Source organism: Cherax quadricarinatus, chromosome 55 (genome assembly GCF_038502225.1).
Source record: "Cherax quadricarinatus isolate ZL_2023a chromosome 55, ASM3850222v1, whole genome shotgun sequence".
Classification (NCBI taxonomy): domain Eukaryota; kingdom Metazoa; phylum Arthropoda; class Malacostraca; order Decapoda; family Parastacidae; genus Cherax; species Cherax quadricarinatus.
The window spans coordinates 14726869-14744974 of NC_091346.1; the positions used below are offsets into that span (position 1 = coordinate 14726869).

The following is an 18106-nucleotide window of genomic DNA, read 5'->3' on the forward strand; positions in this document are numbered from 1 at the left end:
ACCTATTTGTGGGTGCAGGGGTAGAGTCTTAGCTCCTGGCCCCGCCTCTTCACTGGTTGCTACCGGGTCCTCTCTCTCCCTGCTCCATAAGCTTTATCAAACCTCGTCTTAAAACTATGCATGGTTCCCGCCTCCACTACGTCACTTTCTAGGCTATTCCACGGCCTGACAACTCTATGATTGAAGAAATACTTCCTAACATCCCTTTGACTCATCTGAGTCTTGTATTCGTAGTAGGGGGTTATACAACGCCTTAAGGATGGAAAGCAATCAGGCTCGATCCGCGCAAGAGAAGGGTAGCTTCAATTCCTTGCATCAAGACCCTGCTCAGAGGAGCAGGACAATTTTTTTTGTTTAAAGCAAAACTGGGTAGAGCAACAATGTGCTAATATTCTATAATGAATGATAGTTACACAGTAGGGACAAAAGTTAGCTAGGTTAGGGTCATATTCCATCACTCATGATGGATCACAAACAGTATACAAATCTGTCAACCAGAGCTGGAAGACTTCAGTGGGATAATGAGAATATCAAGTATTTCATTGAAGACTTATCAACTTCAGGACCTTCATGGGTTTGGTTCCAACACGAGAGCAACACCACCAACCAGTACCAATTCTTACCCACTGTGAAGTCTGGTACTAGTGATACAAATGGTCTTAAGGGCAGAACTCTTTGATATGGCTCCATATAGTTGATTTTATTGATCTTTGAATGAGGAGAATGAGGTAATGAGTCCCTCAACATCTTTGAATGAAGTCACCTCTAACTAATTTACAGGTTAATGATTATGTTTTCATTTGCTAGCCATGTACATTGCACCAATGGATTTACACCTAAATATGCGATATGTGCTCTACCAAGAGGTCTTGAACCTCCTTGACTAAGTAAAGTTACATATCAAAACAATGAGAGCAAAGTCAAAGTTAAAGTCACAAAGTACATTTCGAGAACAGGCAAACATTACCTCAGAAAGTGGGTCAAAGAAAGAGGGAGAAAGCGTATTGACACGTAGCATAATATAGGGGAGCTGAGATTCAGATTAAACGGGAATTACCTTCAGAAGGGAGTATAGGAAACCAATAGTGCTTTGGGGAAAGTGGTTGGGTCGACTAGAGAGATTAAAAAAGGGTAACCGGATCACAGCCTTAGTAATCGAATTATGTTTGACTGCCAATAACTTTGTATATATCTCTCTCTCTGTCTCTTTGACTCTCTCTCTCTCTCTCTCTCTCGAGGGTCGTTCACTGGATGAGATATGAAAGATGGTCTCCATGATCAGCTAAAAATATTTATCATTTAATTGCAAAGCAAAGAAAATCTATTCAGTGCTCTTCACGCATGTTTGAAGCTCATTCTTGGGTTATCAAAATAACAAGTTTTAATTTTTTTGGCCAACATATTAAATGAATTCTCAGAATTATTGCACATGAAGAGGTGAACTATAAAATGACTGGGGTCCTTGTGGTAGGTGCTATGGAGTCTATTGTAGTGGCTGAAGTCTCTAGAAGTAGTTTTTGTAGTGTGTGGTTGTGTGTTTTGAAGCAGATGTTGTTGTCTATAAAGCTGTTGATGTGATTTCTGAAGTAGTTCTTTTGCCTTCTGAAGAAACAATTGTCGTTCTCGTGCAGATAGTTTGACGTTGTGATCTTTGGAGCAGCAGTTGGCATGATTGTTCTGAAGTTGGTACTCGACAGAGCACTATTAACTGAAAGATTAACGATCGCTGCAACAGTCGTTGTGGTGTACGACACTCCACAACCTTGAATATAATTCGATACACTGATGATGTACATACCTGACATCTTGTTGCACCTGTGTTATGGGCGAGGATCTCTTGACGTACTCGATATGATATACATTTATCTTGACTCTATTGTTGACTGGCTTAGTATCATTTATTGGCAATGTAGTTATTTGTGGCAGTCTGCTGAGAGGCATTTACCCCCGCTCTAAGAACATTTATATTGTGTTTTAGTCTTTCTTTCACAGAAATCAATCGAAAAAATTCTTAAGAATGTATATTTTTTTCTTCCTCCAGAAACTCGACAGTCTTTTTATCATCAAAATTTGAATTGCAACAGAAGTCATTCATTTCAATAAGGGTGAATAATTTAACGGCACTCTCCCAGAGGGCATTGATTTGCTGTTGTTGTAGTCTCTGGCGTAGTTGTTGTAGTCTCTGGAGTAGTTGTTGTAGTCTCTGGAGTACTTGTTGTAGTCTCTAGAGTAGTTGTTGTAGTCTCTGGAGTAGTTGTTGTAGTCTCTGGAGTACTTGTTGTAGTCTCTGGCGTAGTTGTTGTTGTCTCTGGAGTAGTTGTTGTAGTCTCTGGAGTACTTGTTGTAGTCTCTGGAGTAGTTGTTGTAGTCTCTGGAGTAGTTGTTGTAGTCGCTGGAGTAGTTGTTGTAGTCTCTGGAGTAGTTGTTGTAGTCTCTGGAGTAGTTGTTGTAGTCTCTGGAGTACTTGTTGTAGTCTCTGGCGTAGTTGTTGTTGTCTCTGGAGTAGTTGTTGTAGTCTCTGGAGTACTTGTTGTAGTCTCTGGCGTAGTTGTTGTTGTCTCTGGAGTAGTTGTTGTAGTCTCTGGAGTACTTGTTGTAGTCTCTGGCGTAGTTGTTGTTGTCTCTGGAGTAGTTGTTGTAGTCTCTGGAGTACTTGTTGTAGTCTCTGGAGTAGTTGTTGTAGTCTCTGGAGTAGTTGTTGTAGTCTCTGGAGTAGTTGTTGTAGTCACTGGAGTAGTTGTTGTAGTCTCTGGAGTAGTTGTTGTAGTCTCCGGAGTAGTTGTTGTAGTCTCTGGAGTAGTTGTTGTAGTCTCTGGAGTAGTTGTTGTAGTCTCTGGAGTAGTTGTTGTAGTCTCTGGAGTAGTTGTTGTAGTCACTGGAGTAGTTGTTGTAGTCTCTGGAGTAGTTGTTGTAGTCTCTAGAGTAGTTGTTGTAGTCTCTGGAGTAGTTGTTGTAGTCTCTGGAGTAATTGTTGTAGTCACTGGAGTAGTTGTTGTAGTCTCTGGAGTAGTTGTTGTAGTCTCTGGAGTAGTTGTTGTAGTCTCTGGAGTAGTTGTTGTAGTCTCTGGAGTGGTTGTTGTAGTCTCTGGAGTGGTTGTTGTAGTCTTTGGAGTTGTTGTTGTAGTCTCTGGAATAGTTATGACCTCTGGAGTAGTTGTAGTCTCTGGACTGGTTGTGCTCAACGTAGTAACAGCCGTGGTAGACGTAGTAGTAGTTGTGGTAGAAGTAGTTGTAGTAGACGTAGTTGTGGTAGACGTAGTAGTAGTTGTAGTAGACGTAGTTGTGGTAAACGTAGTAGTAGTTGTAGTAGACGTAGTTGTGGTAGACGTAGTAGTAGTTGTAGTAGACGTAGTTGTGGTAGACGTAGTAGTAGTTGTAGTTGACGTAGTTGTGGTAGACGTAGTAGTAGTTGTAGTAGACGTAGTTGTGGTAGACGTAGTAGTAGTAGTTGTAATAGACGTAGTTGTGGTAGTCGTAGAAGTAGTTGTGGCAGGCATAGTTGTGGTGGCCGTAGTTGTAATAGAGGTAGTAGTATTTGTGGTAGTCGCAGCAGTAGCTGTGGTAGTCGTAGTAGTTGTTGTGGTAGTCGTAGTAGTAGTAGTAGTAGTAGCAGCTGTAGTAGGTGCAGAAGTAGTTGTGTTCAACGAAGTAGCAACTGTTGTAGTCGTAGCAGCAGTAGCTGTTGTAGTCGTAGCAGCAGCTGAGGTAGCAGCAGAAGTGTTCGACTCAGGGGAAGTTGTACTCGGCGGATTCTCTAAAAAAAAAAAATAGTATTAAATTATTAATTCGTAAATAATAAAAAAACCAATAAAATATATTATTGACAGAATACCTTTACTGATTTTTACAATGTCAAAAGTAACTTGAAGCAAAGATTTCAATAAAGTTGACATAATATATGCAATTTCATGCAACTATTGCATGATTTTTTTGTATATTGTAGTTTAAAATACATTACTTGGACTTTTCTCTGTTTCAATTGACAATGAATTTATAAAGTTGGAGAGGAACTAACTTTAATAAAATTTTATTTACGTCGAGTAGACGGAATTTGAAAGTGCAATTTTGGCCAGACGTAATGTAAATAAACTAGAAAACTGAGAAGTTGCAAAATTTGTGCAACATTCGGCGAAACGTTTCGTCAATAAAGAGTCCCCAAATGTTACGATCACAAACAAACCATACCACGGGTGGGGTTAGAACCCGCGGTCAGAGAGTCAGAGTGGCTAACGCGACGGTCTGGAGTTTTGAGACTCTCTGATCGCGGGTTCAAACCCCACCCGTGGTATGGCTTCTTACACAATTGTCTCAGTAACTTGTATACCCCAGGAAATATACGGTTTACCTACCGGAATAACCTACAATTTCCTTAAATCGGAATAACCTACAATTTCTTTAAATCGGAATAACCTACAATTTCTTTAAATCGGAATAACCTACAATTTCTTTAAATCGGAATAACCTACAATTTCTTTAAATCGGAATAACCTACAATTTCTTTAAATCGGAATAACCTACAATTTCTTTAAATCGGAATAACCTACAATTTCTGTAAATCAGAATAACCTACAATTTCTTTAAATCGGAATAACCTACAATTTCTTTAAATCGGAATAACCTACAATTTCTGTAAATCAGAATAACCTACAATTCAAAACCAGATACAACAACTACAACACAAAACCAGAATAGCTCTTAGCTTGTCAATAAAGTTAGGAATCTTTAACTTGTCAATAAAACTAGGGATCCTTAACCTAACCTTAATGTGTAAATTCCAGTTTATTCAAAACGTGTTTTATATTAGGGACTATCACAATTATGGGGGACTGGTCATGGATCAGGCCGGGGGGGGGCGTTGACCCCTGGAACACATTCCATGTGGATACGTAACGAATTCTCTTTATTAACCTACATTTTGTTACATATGATTTTAAAAGATATTGGAAGTAACATATCTGCTTTACTCTCACGAAATCGTAATGACACGATTGCAGACAAACCACGGAACGGGTGGAGGTATGAACCCATGGCGAGCTAGTCTTAAAATTTTGAACCCATGGCGAGCTAGTCTTAAAATTTTGAACCCATGGCGAGCTAGACTTAAAATTTTGAACCCATGGAGAGCTAGTCTTAAAATTTTGAACCCATGGCGAGCTAGATTTAAAATTTTGAACCCATGGCGAGCTAGACTTAAAATTTTGAACCCATGCCGAGCTAGGCTTAAAATTTTGAACCCATGGTGAGCTAGACTTAAAATTTTGAACCCTTGGTGAGCTAGACTTAAAATTTTGAACCCATGGCGAGCTAGGCTTAAAATTTTGAACCCATGGCGAGCTAGACTTAAAATTTTGAACCCATGGTGAGCTAGTCTTAAAATTTTGAACCCATGGCGAGCTAGTCTTAAAATTTTGAACCCATGGCGAGCTAGACTTAAAATTTTGAACCCATGGAGAGCTAGTCTTAAAATTTTGAACCCATGGCGAGCTAGATTTAAAATTTTGAACCCATGGCGAGCTAGACTTAAAATTTTGAACCCATGCCGAGCTAGGCTTAAAATTTTGAACCCATGGTGAGCTAGACTTAAAATTTTGAACCCTTGGTGAGCTAGACTTAAAATTTTGAACCCATGGCGAGCTAGGCTTAAAATTTTGAACCCATGGCGAGCTAGACTTAAAATTTTGAACCCATGGTGAGCTAGACTTAAAATTTTGAACCCATGGCGAGCTAGACTTAAAATTTTGAACCCACGTTCGGCAGAGATTCCATACTTTTCCTGGACTATAATACAATTGCGTTGAATGCGAGTTATACTACTTGTTGTAGTCACTGATGTAGCAGTAGCTGTAGTCACTGATGTAGTAGCTGTAGTCACTGATGTAGTAGTAGTAGTGGTTGTGGTCACTGATGTAGCAGTAGCTGTAGTCACTGTTGTAGTAGTAGTGGTGGTTGTGGTCACTGATGTAGCAGTAGCTGTAGTCACTGTTGTAGTAGTAGTAGTGGTTGTGGTCACTGATGTAGCAGTAGCTGTAGTCACTGTTGTAGTAGTAGTAGTGGTTGTGGTCACTGATGTAGCAGTAGCTGTAGTCACTGTTGTAGTAGTAGTAGTGGTTGTGGTCACTGATGTAGCAGTAGCTGTAGTCACTGTTGTAGTAGTAGTAGTGGTTGTGGTCACTGATGTAGCAGTAGCTGTAGTCACTGTTGTAGTAGTAGTAGTGGTTGTGGTCACTGATGTAGCAGTAGCTGTAGTCACTGTTGTAGTAGTAGTAGTGGTTGTGGTCACTGATGTAGCAGTAGCTGTAGTCACTGTTGTAGTAGTAGTAGTGGTTGTGGTCACTGATGTAGCAGTAGCTGTAGTCACTGTTGTAGTAGTAATGGTGGTTGTGGTCACTGATGTAGCAGTAGCTGTAGTCACTGTTGTAGTAGTAGTAGTGGTTGTGGTCACTGATGTAGCAGTAGCTGTAGTCACTGATGTAGTAGTAGTAGTGGTTGAGGTCACTGATGTAGCAGTAGCTGTAGTCACTGTTGTAGTAGTAGTAGTGGTTGAGGTCACTGATGTAGCAGTAGCTGTAGTCACTGATGTAGTAGTAGTAGTGGTTGAGGTCACTGATGTAGCAGTAGCTGTAGTCACTGATGTAGTAGTAGTGGCCACTGATGTAGCAGTAGCTGTAGTCACTGTTGTAGTAGTAGTAGTGGTTGTGGTCACTGATGTAGTAGCTGTAGTCACTGTTGTAGTAGTAGTAGTGGTTGTGGTCACTGATGTAGTAGCTGTAGTCACTGATGTAGTAGCTGTAGTCACTGATGTAGTAGCTGTAGTCACTGATGTAGTAGTAGCTGTAGTCACTGATGTAGTAGTAGCTGTAGTCACTGTAGTAGTAGTAGTAGTAGTAGTAGTTGTAGTAGTAGTAGTGGTTGTGGTCACTGATGTAGCAGTAGCTGTAGTCACTGTTGTAGTAGTAGAAGTGGTTGTGGTCACTGATGTAGCAGTAGCTGTAGTCACTGATGTAGTAGCTGTAGTCACTGATGTAGTAGTAGCTGTAGTCACTGATGTAGTAGCTGTAGTCACTGATGTAGTAGCTGTAGTCACTGATGTAGTAGCTGTAGTCACTGATGTAGTAGTAGTAGTAGTTGTAGTAGTAGTAGTAGTTGTGGTCACTGATGTAGTAGTAGCTGTAATCACTGACGTAGTAGTAGTAGTAGTTGTGGTCACAGATGTAGTGATAATGGTGGTTATGGTCACAGATGTAGTAGTAGTGGTGGTTATGGTCACAGATGTAGTAGTAGTGGTGGTTATGGTCACAGATGTAGTAGTAGTGGTGGTTGTGGTCACAGATGTAGTAGTAGTAGTAGTGGTTGTGGTCACAGATGTAGTAGTAGTAGTAGTGGTTGTGGTCTCTGAAATAGTTATCGTTGTTACTGAAGAAACCTACAACAAGTTGTTGCTCTGGATTTAGTTTCTGAAACAACTGATGGGTAAGACACCTGTGCAACTGATGGGTAAGACACCTGTGCAACTGATGGGTAAGACACCTGTGCAACTGATGGGTAAGACACCTGTGCAACTGATGGGTAAGACACCTGTGCAACAGTTGGAATTTTTGTTTGTAATTTAAGATTTTGGATGTAAAGAAATTGATTGTACAGCTGTGAAGATGGAACAGTAAATATTGTTCACGTAACAATCATATAATATCCGTTTTTCTACAAGTACATGTACAGGTGTACAGATCATAGCTGACCACAATCACTAGTACTATATAGAAAGCCGCTTGTCATGCAGAGCATATCGGGCAAGTTACGTCAGTTTTGTCCCAGAATGCTACCCACACCAGTTAACTAACAGGTACCCATTTTACTGACGAGCAACGTAGACAACTGGTGTAAAGAAACACGCCCAGTGTTTCTACTCTCATCGGGAATCGAACCCGGACCCTCACCATGTGCAGCGGGAGCTTCAGCCACCAGGCCACGGGGCTGACTGTAACCACGATGTATTTTTATTTATGAATATATAAAGTGATATAGATAGAAGGCAATGAATCGTCAGCTCTGAATGACCTCGGCTTTCAGAGATATTGACCTTGTTAAGCCTGACACTGTTAAATATATACAGTGGAACCTCAAATATCGAACTTTCTTCGGTCCAAAAGGCTGTTCGAGTGCCTTTACCGAATGAATTTATTCCCATCAGGAATAATGTAAATTAGATTAGTCCATTTCAGACCCTCAAAAATACACTTATAAAAGCACTTACAAAAATACACTTACATAATTGGTCGTGTTGGGAGCAGTTCGATTTTTGAGGTTCCACTGTACTCGTAAATTGTGTTATATACTATTTTAAAGAAACAATAATGAGTGATTTTACCCGGGTGACAGCAGTTGCATTTCTTTCCCTTGCAGTTATCCGTGTCGATCCATCCCATGCAGACTCTCTTCCTCTCTACACAACCATCTTCGCCAGCCTTACATTGTTGTATTTCCTTGCAAGCCTTGGTGCAGCAGACACACCTTTTGTTCTTACAGCCTTTAGCGATCTGACGCTCCTTCGTGTTGCACCTCTCCTTGCACACACCCTTATATCTGTTGCACTTCTTTCTAGGCGTCAGGGCACACGCTGATCATAGTAAAAGTTTTATTAAACATTAGTAACCTAATTATTTGTACACAATCACACGTACTTGCTTGTAAAAAAAATTCAATATATTTTATATCGGACATATATAAGTTTATTAAATTGTAGAATTTTGTAAACACTTAGCTAAACATTACTTAAAAAATACGAAAATTGTGTAAAAAAAATTCCCAGATTTCTTGAGGCAAACAGTAGAAAAATGGCAACAGTCAATCTAGTTATTAAAAATTAGAGTAGATCAGATGAAATAATATATAGATTGTTAAAATAGACACATGTGCAACTCTTGGGTATCTTTATTGAGGAAACGTTTCGTCACACAGTGGCTTCATCAGTCCATGCAAAGGATAAACTTGAAGAACAGGAGGAGAATGAGGTAATCAGTCCCTCAACCTTGAGTTGATGTGGTCAGTCCATCAATCTTGAATAGAATGCGTGTCGGTTCTTTGAACCATTCATCTTCAATATATAGACTGTTGATGGACGAAATGTTATGAAGAAGTAATGACCTAAAAAAAACACTGGAAAACCTTTCAAATCTAAATGAAAACTTAAATCAAGAATTTGCTGTAGTTTGTTTGGGAAGAAAATTACTCAGTATTTAAGCTCACAGTGCAACCTTGTTCGCAACATGTATTGGCTACATTCACAACATTGTTCACAAGTGTAGATATGAAGTGGTTAAAGTTACGAAGGTAAGCAATGTTCCTTAATATTATATCATCCTGGGTACCGTGTACAGACAAGGTGATGTTTTCACTTTACTTATATTTGCCCTCGAAATGCCCGTCTTGCCAGAGTTGTCTAACAGACCTATGACAGTGTACTAACAATATTTCCTGCGTGGAAAGGCTGTGTATCCGAAACTGGGTTACCAACCCCAAGATATTGCGTACAGTCATCTGAGGGCCATCAATGGGCCACCTTAAGTTGCCAGTGTTAATAAATACGCAATTCTCAAAATGCTGCTTCCCTTGAAAAAAAAAACTCCTGAGGAGACTGAAATACCGAACTTTCTGAGGATGAACCAAAAATAAATTCGGCCCCATAATTATAGGTGTTGGAGATTGCAGAAATCAACAAAGTTCTCCTGGAATGAAGGCGCCTGGAGACGCCCTCCAGGATATTACCAGTCAATCTTCTGATGGTTGCTTTCATCTGGAACTTAAAGAAGCAGAGCTGTATCGATTAACTCTAGACACCGAGCCAGTCATAGGGAAAACTGCAGTTAGTAGTTTTGACAAAAATATCCTCTCTGAGTGGCGTGACAGCCTCCACAGCACTGTACCTGGGACAAACATTGGGAAAGATCAAGGTAATCATTTCATTTACTTTTCTCTGGAGATACATTTCGACAGACGGGTAAAGATCCCTGCCATATATGCAAAGAAAAAAAAAAGTTGCTGGGTTTCAGACAAGCATCCTGCCGAACACAAATGGTTCCTCCTCTTCTAACACTAAACCGAGACTCTCAGTCCCCTCTCTCCACCACGATAAGCTGATGTAACAATAAGTAGACCCACGCGAATGGACTATCACCCACACCACCAGACAAAAGCACTGCCACACACACACAACCAGAGAGACTACTGCTGCTTGAGAAATGGGGCACTTACCAGAGAGACAACAATGGCAAAATCTTCCCTTACATTTGCGAGCCACAGTCTTGGTCTTGCATTTTCTCTCATGCGCGCAAGTCCCTCCAACTTTCTTGCACTTTTTAGTTAATCTACATCGTTTCTTGTAGCTACCGTGTTGGTCCTCTTTCTCCTCATTATGTTGGGGATAATGGTGAGCATTGTAGCTACCGTGCTGGTCCTCTTTCTCCTCATTATGTTGGGGATAATGGTGAGCATTGTAGCTACCGTGTTGGTCCTCTTTCTCCTCATTATGTTGGGGATAATGGTGAGCATTGTAGCTACCGTGCTGGTCCTCTTTCTCCTCATTATGTTGGGGATAATGGTGAGCATTGTAGCTACCGTGTTGGTCCTCTTTCTCCTCATTATGTTGGGGATAATGGTGAGCATTGTGTTTTGTCTCTTCTTTTTCCACGTCAATCGATGTTTTCTTATTTCTCACTGCCTTATCAGCTTTCCTTTTGTTGTCTACTGATTTATTATTATTATTCTTTATAAACTTTTTTCTGTTTATCTCGTATTTGGTCCTCTTTTTATTTTTTATTTCTTTTACTCTCTTAATTTTCAGCTTAGTTTTGCCGTTTCTCGTTTTAATATCTTGTTTAAGTCTCCTCTTCTTCTGTAACTGATGGGTTTTCGTGTTATTATTTCTTATGTCTTTGTGTTTATCGCCCTTTTCTCTTCCTCTTTTCTTCATGTTTTTGTTTTTCCCTTTTGTCTTGATTCGAAGTTTCTTCTCTAGAGTTGACTGTTGTTTCCTTCTTGCAATTGACTGCAGCTTTCTTCTTGCAACTGACTGCAGCTTCCTTCTTGCAGTTGACTGCAGCTTCCTCCTTGTAGCTGAGTGCAGCTTCCTTCCTGCAGTTGACTGCAGCTTCCTCCCTGCAGCTGACTGCTCCTTGAATGATTCAAAGTATTCCTTCTCGTGTTTGACACTTCTCTTGTTGTTGGTCTCACCTGATTCGGCATTCTTTTTGAGGCGAATTTCCATCTCGTTACTGACACGGCCGCGTCTCCTGCCCCTGTTTTTGACACGGCTTTCCCTGTCCCTGTTCTTCACACGACCATGTTTATCACCGCTCTTGTTACGGCCGTGCCTCTTTCCGTTCTTCACACAGCTACGTAAGCCATGCTTGTTCCCGTTTTTATCAGGGTGAGTATCCATCTTCTTAACGGCGTTACGTAGTTTTTCCCACTTCACAACATCTCCTTTATTCGTATTTTGTTTCCGGTGACTTTTATTCCTATTCTTGCTTCGGTTTCCACTCTTAAGATCATTCATGAACCCTGCTTTTCCACCATTCTGGTCGGAGTTATCTTTCCCATCATTCCTGTTGGAATTATCCTTTCTACCATTCCTGTCTAAGGAATCTTCTTCGTTCGTGCCCTTGCTCAAGGCAGCATTCGTGAGTTCACTCTCAGGGTCACCAACAGAGACCATCTTGGCTTGCAGACCTTTCACGTCCTTGCGCAGTTCGAAGGCATCTCGATGTGCAGCCACGCTTTCCTAAGGAACACAACACTGTGAGAGGTCACCTTCTCTTTGTGGGCGGAAGGACAGGCTTCAGTCAATCCCTCAGTCTAATTTAAAGAAGGGAAAATGAAAGAAATCATCGATTCCTTAGCATTCTAGTTATCTAGGGTGAAAAAATTAATAAAACAGATATCCACACTACTTCTTATATATATATATATATATATATATATATATATATATATATATATATATATATATATATATATATATATATATATATATATATATATATATATATATATATATATATATATATATATGTATATATATATACATATATATGGGGTAGGTTTAAAAATGTAGTGTTAGAGTGTTCAGCAGAAGTTTGTGGTTACAGGAAAGTGGGTGCAGGAGGGAAGAGGAGCGATTGGTGGAATGATGATGTAAAGAGAGTAGTAAGGGAGAAAAAGTTAGCATATGAGAAGTTTTTACAAAGTAGAAGTGATGCAAGGAGGGAAGAGTATATGGAGAAAAAGAGAGAAGTTAAGAGAGTGGTGAAGCAATGTAAAAAGAGAGCAAATGAGAGAGTGGGTGAGATGTTATCAACAAATTTTGTTGAAAATAAGAAAAAGTTTTGGAGTGAGATTAACAAGTTAAGAAAGCCTAGAGAACAAATGGATTTGTCAGTTAAAAATAGGAGAGGAGAGTTATTAAATGGAGAGTTAGAGGTATTGGGAAGATGGAAGGAATATTTTGAGGAATTGTTAAATGTTGATGAAGATAGGGAAGCTGTGATTTCGTGTATAGGGCAAGGAGGAAGAACATCTTGTAGGAGTGAGGAAGAGCCAGTTGTGAGTGTGGGGGAAGTTCGTGAGGCAGTAGGTAAAATGAAAGGGGGTAAGGCAGCCGGGATTGATGGGATAAAGATAGAAATGTTAAAAGCAGGTGGGGATATAGTTTTGGAGTGGTTGGTGCAATTATTTAATAAATGTATGGAAGAGGGTAAGGTACCTAGGGATTGGCAGAGAGCATGCATAGTTCCTTTGTATAAAGGCAAAGGGGATAAAAGAGAGTGCAAAAATTATAGGGGGATAAGTCTGTTGAGTGTACCTGGTAAAGTGTATGGTAGAGTTATAATTGAAAGAATTAAGAGTAAGACGGAGAATAGGATAGCAGATGAACAAGGAGGCTTTAGGAAAGGTAGGGGGTGTGTGGACCAGGTGTTTACAGTGAAACATATAAGTGAACAGTATTTAGATAAGGCTAAAGAGGTCTTTGTGGCATTTATGGATTTGGAAAAGGCGTATGACAGGGTGGATAGGGGGGCAATGTGGCAGATGTTGCAAGTGCATGGTGTAGGAGGTAGGTTACTGAAAGCAGTGAAGAGTTTTTACGAGGATAGTGAGGCTCAAGTTAGAGTATGTAGGAAAGAGGGAAATTTTTTCCCAGTAAAAGTAGGCCTTAGACAAGGATGTGTGATGTCACCGTGGTTGTTTAATATATTTATAGATGGGGTTGTAAGAGAAGTAAATGTGAGGGTCTTGACAAGAGGCGTGGAGTTAAAAGATAAAGAATCACACACAAAGTGGGAGTTGTCACAGCTGCTCTTTGCTGATGACACTGTGCTCTTGGGAGATTCTGAAGAGAAGTTGCAGAGATTGGTGGATGAATTTGGTAGGGTGTGCAGGAGAAGAAAGTTAAAGGTGAATACAGGAAAGAGTAAGGTTGTGAGGATAACAAAAAGATTAGGTGATGAAAGATTGAATATCAGATTGGAGAGAGAGAGTATGGAGGAGGTGAACGTATTCAGATATTTGGGAGTGGACGTGTCAGCGGATGGGTCTATGAAAGATGAGGTGAATCATAGAATTGATGAGGGAAAAAGAGTGAGTGGTGCACTTAGGAGTCTGTGGAGACAAAGAACTTTGTCCTTGGAGGCAAAGAGGGGAATGTATGAGAGTATAGTTTTACCAACGCTCTTATATGGGTGTGAAGCGTGGGTGATGAATGTTGCAGCGAGGAGAAGGCTGGAGGCAGTGGAGATGTCATGTCTGAGGGCAATGTGTGGTGTGAATATAATGCAGAGAATTCGTAGTTTGGAAGTTGGGAGGAGGTGCGGGATTACCAAAACTGTTGTCCAGAGGGCTGAGGAAGGGTTGTTGAGGTGGTTCGGACATGTAGAGAGAATGGAGCGAAACAGAATGACTTCAAGAGTGTATCAGTCTGTAGTGGAAGGAAGGCGGGGTAGGGGTCGGCCTAGGAAGGGTTGGAGGGAGGGGGTAAAGGAGGTTTTGTGTGCGAGGGGCTTGGACTTCCAGCAGGCAGGCGTGAGCGTGTTTGATAGGAGTGAATGGAGACAAATGGTTTTTAATACTTGACGTGCTGTTGGAGTGTGAGCAAAGTAACATTTATGAAGGGATTCAGGGAAACCGGCAGGCCGGACTTGAGTCCTGGAGATGGGAAGTACAGTGCCTGCACTCTGAAGGAGGGGTGTTAATGTTGCAGTTTAAAAACTGTAGTGTAAAGCACCCTTCTGGCAAGACAGTGATGGAATGAATGATGGTGAAAGTTTTTCTTTTTCGGGCCACCCTGCCTTGGTGGGAATCGGCCGGTGTGATAATAAAAAAAAATAATATATATATATATATATATATATATATATATATATATATATATATATATATATATATATATATATATATATAGATATATGCAATAAGATCACAGTAAACAGGTGATTTCAGAATATGCAAAACAACCACTCTGAAAGAATAGAGAAATTCCAAGCGCTTTCGTGACTACTCACATTATCAAGGAATTATGAAAGTAAAGCATCCAAGGAAGCTATATAAGGGGTCTGGCCAGCACCTCACTATCAAATCCCACAACGGTTAAACACCTGACGCGCGCCGACCCAACTTGGATAGGTCCTTTGCACAACTCACCCACAAACTCTTCTACCCAAGAAAATTTAAAAATTATTATTTGTCCAGTGTATTATTAAATTCTTCCCAAATTCTATTAATTATAAATGGATCTAATTTATATAAACCAAAGGAAATATTTATATTATTGTCAAAACTGCTTTTTATGAAACAAGATTCAATTATATTCCTGTCGACCATGGACTTGCTTGATACTACTTTCTCAACTTTTTGAAAATCAATTGGATGGTTAAAATCTCTTACATGAATAAGTAGAGCATTGGAATCTTGTCCAGTTCTAATGCTATATTTATGTTGTTTTAATCTTAGTTCGAGATTTTTACCAGTTTGACCGTAATAAACTTTATCGCAAATTTTACAAGGAATCTTATAGACACATCCATCAGCATTTTGGGGGGAATTCTTTATCAAAAGTTTTTTTACTGTATCAAGATTTTTTAATACAACTTTAATATTAAAAGTCTTAAGAAGAGAAGGCATATCAACCAAGTTTTCATGGTAAGGGAGAACCAACATATTTTTAGTTGAATAAGGCTGGTTGTCCCTTTTTGAATTGTAAAAAGTATTTCTAGCAACTTTAAAAGATTTATCAATTACATTTCTTGGGTATTTTAAATCATTACCTATTTCATAAATTTTGGATATTTCCTCATCTATGAACTCAGGACTACAAATTCGTAAAGCTCTCAAAAACATTGATGAGAAAACAGACAGTTTGACTCTATCTTGATGCGAGGAATAATAGTGGACATAGGAACAGTTATTTGTAGGTTTTCTGTAAATTTTAAATTTGAATTCATTATTACCCTTAATAATTAAAACATCTAGAAAAGGCAATGAGAGATCGTCCTTTTGATGATTTTATGAGAATTATTCTTCAGAAACATATTGAAATAACTAAAATACGGGAGAAGGAAGCATTCAAAATATTGAGAAACAAAAAATACTCTTTTAATCAGGCCATTCCATCAGAATGGAAACACAGTATGTTGGATCATTGCTATAATAAACTCAGAAGAATTTGTAATGAACTCAAGAGCAAACTACAAAGAAAATTAGACATTTTCATTGAAAATAGTGATTGGACAAAGCATGCTAATAACAATTTTGTAATTAACTTATCAGATGAAATTTTAGACAAATGCTGCTCTAGGTTTTGGCCTAAGTTTTGCAACTTCAAAAAAACTTAATAATGTTGAAATTGCAAAAGCCTTTTGTAACTTTGAAAAATTTTCTGATTTATCCTCTGATGAAATTAATATTAGTAACGGAATGGTATATAGCTCTATGTTAAAACCAAACATTCCCAATTGCCCTCAAAGATTCTTTAAGTCTTATGATACACTTAATAACAATAAAAATTTGCGCCTTACTAAAGCAGACAAAATAAATGCAATAGTAATTATGAAAGAAAATGATTACCAAGAAAAAATGAATAATCTCTTAGATGATACTGAAACCTATTCTAAACTTAGGAAAAATCCCCTAGAAACCGTTAACAGCAATTTCAATAAAACAATAAAACTTCTACTGAAAGGCAAAGATGAATGAGTCAAACAATTTACTTTCACTAATCCATCTTTGCCTTACATGTATGGACTAATAAAAACACACAAACCAGGGAATCCAGTCAGACCAATTATTAGCTCCATAGGGTCAGTTTCATATAAATTATCCAAATGGCTTGTTGATATTTTGAGCCCTGTTGTTAGCAAAATTTCTAACTTTAATATTAAAGACAACATAGACTTGGTTGATAAATTAAGCTCCTTGACTGACTTAAATGATTTTAACATGGTTAGTTTTGATGTTACTTCCTTGTTTACGAAAGTTCCTGTTGATGATTTATTAAGTTTCTTATCTGAAGAACTCGTTAACTATGATTTACCATTGCCAGTTCCTACTATCATTAAACTTATTAAACTTTGCATTGTTGATGCAAAATTTGTATTTAATGATAAATTTTACATTCAGAAGTTTGGTATGGCAATGGGAAATCCTCTTTCACCTGTTCTTAGTAACCTATACATGGATTTTTTTGAAACAAGGTTGCTTAACACAATCCTCCCTAATAGAGCTAAATGGTTCAGATATGTTGATGATATTTTGTGTCTTATGCCCAAAAATGTAGATATACACCATTTCCTTGGAAAATTAAATAGCTTAGCCCATTCTATAAACTTTAGTGTTGAGTTTAAAGAAAATAACTCATTGCCTTTTCTAGATGTTTTAATTATTAAGGGTAATAATGAATTCAAATTTTAAATTTACAGAAAACCTACAAATAACTGTTCCTATGTCCACTATTATTCCTCGCATTAAGATAGAGTCAAACTGTCTGTTTTCTCATCAATGTTTTTGAGAGCTTTACGAATTTGTAGTAATGAGTTCATAGATGAGGAAATATCCAAAATTTATGAAATAGGTAATGATTTAAAATACCCAAGAAATGTAATTGATAAATCTTTTAAAGTCGCTAGAAATACTTTTTACAATCCAAAAAGGGACAACCAGCCTTATTCAACTAAAAATATGTTGGTTCTCCCTTACCATGAAAACTTGGTTGATATGCCTTCTCTTCTTAAGACTTTTAATATTAAAGTTGTATTAAAAAATCTTGATACAGTAAAAAAAACTTTTGATTAAGAATTCCCCCCAAAATGCTGATGGATGTGTCTATAAGATTCCTTGTAAAATTTGCGATAAAGTTTATTACGGTCAAACTGGTAAAAATCTCGAACTAAGATTAAAACAACATAAATATAGCATTAGAACTGGACAAGATTCCAATGCTCTATTTATTCATGTAAGAGATTTTAACCATCCAATTGATTTTCAAAAAGTTGAGAAAGTAGTATCAAGCAAGTCCATGGTCGACAGGAATATAATTGAATCTTGTTTCATAAAAAGCAGTTTTGACAATAATATGAATATTTCCTTTGGTTTATATAAATTAGATCCATTTATAATTAATAGAATTTGGGAAGAATTTAATAATACACTGGACAAATAATAATTTTAAAATTTTCTTGGGTAGAATAGTTTGTGGGTGAGTTGTGCAAAGGACCTATCCAAGTTGGGTCGGCGCGCGTCAGGTGGAAATAAATGGTATAAAATACCGACACAATGGAAATATAAACACATATGCAATATAATGTGATCCTTTATTGACTACGTTTCGCCCACACAGTGATCTGTTTGTGACTTGAAAAAGCTCACTGTGTGGGCGAAACGTAGTCAATAAAGGATCACATTATACTGCATATGTGTTTATATTTCCAGCGCGTCAGGTGTTTAACCGTTGTGGGATTTGATAGTGAGGTGCTGGCCAGACCCCTTATATAGCTTGCTTGGATGCTTTACTTTCATAGTTCCTTGATAATGTGAGTAGTCACGAAAGCGCTTGGAATTTCTC

General features: G+C 38.5%; 1 protein-coding gene across 1 annotated transcript in view; it reads right to left on the reverse strand.

Annotated features, from left to right (window-relative positions):
• Positions 1–2091: 2091 nt before the first annotated feature.
• The window catches only part of LOC138854349 (uncharacterized protein DDB_G0283697-like), a 19125-nt gene continuing 3110 nt past the window's right edge, over positions 2092–18106 (reverse strand). Inside the window, exons 2-5 of the mRNA XM_070096966.1 lie at positions 10249–11776; positions 8366–8614; positions 3460–3754; positions 2092–2749 (exon numbers count right to left, since the gene is read on the reverse strand). Of these exons, the coding sequence (XP_069953067.1) occupies positions 2092–2749; positions 3460–3754; positions 8366–8614; positions 10249–11776 (2730 nt within the window). The remainder of the gene's footprint in view (positions 2750–3459; positions 3755–8365; positions 8615–10248; positions 11777–18106) is intronic.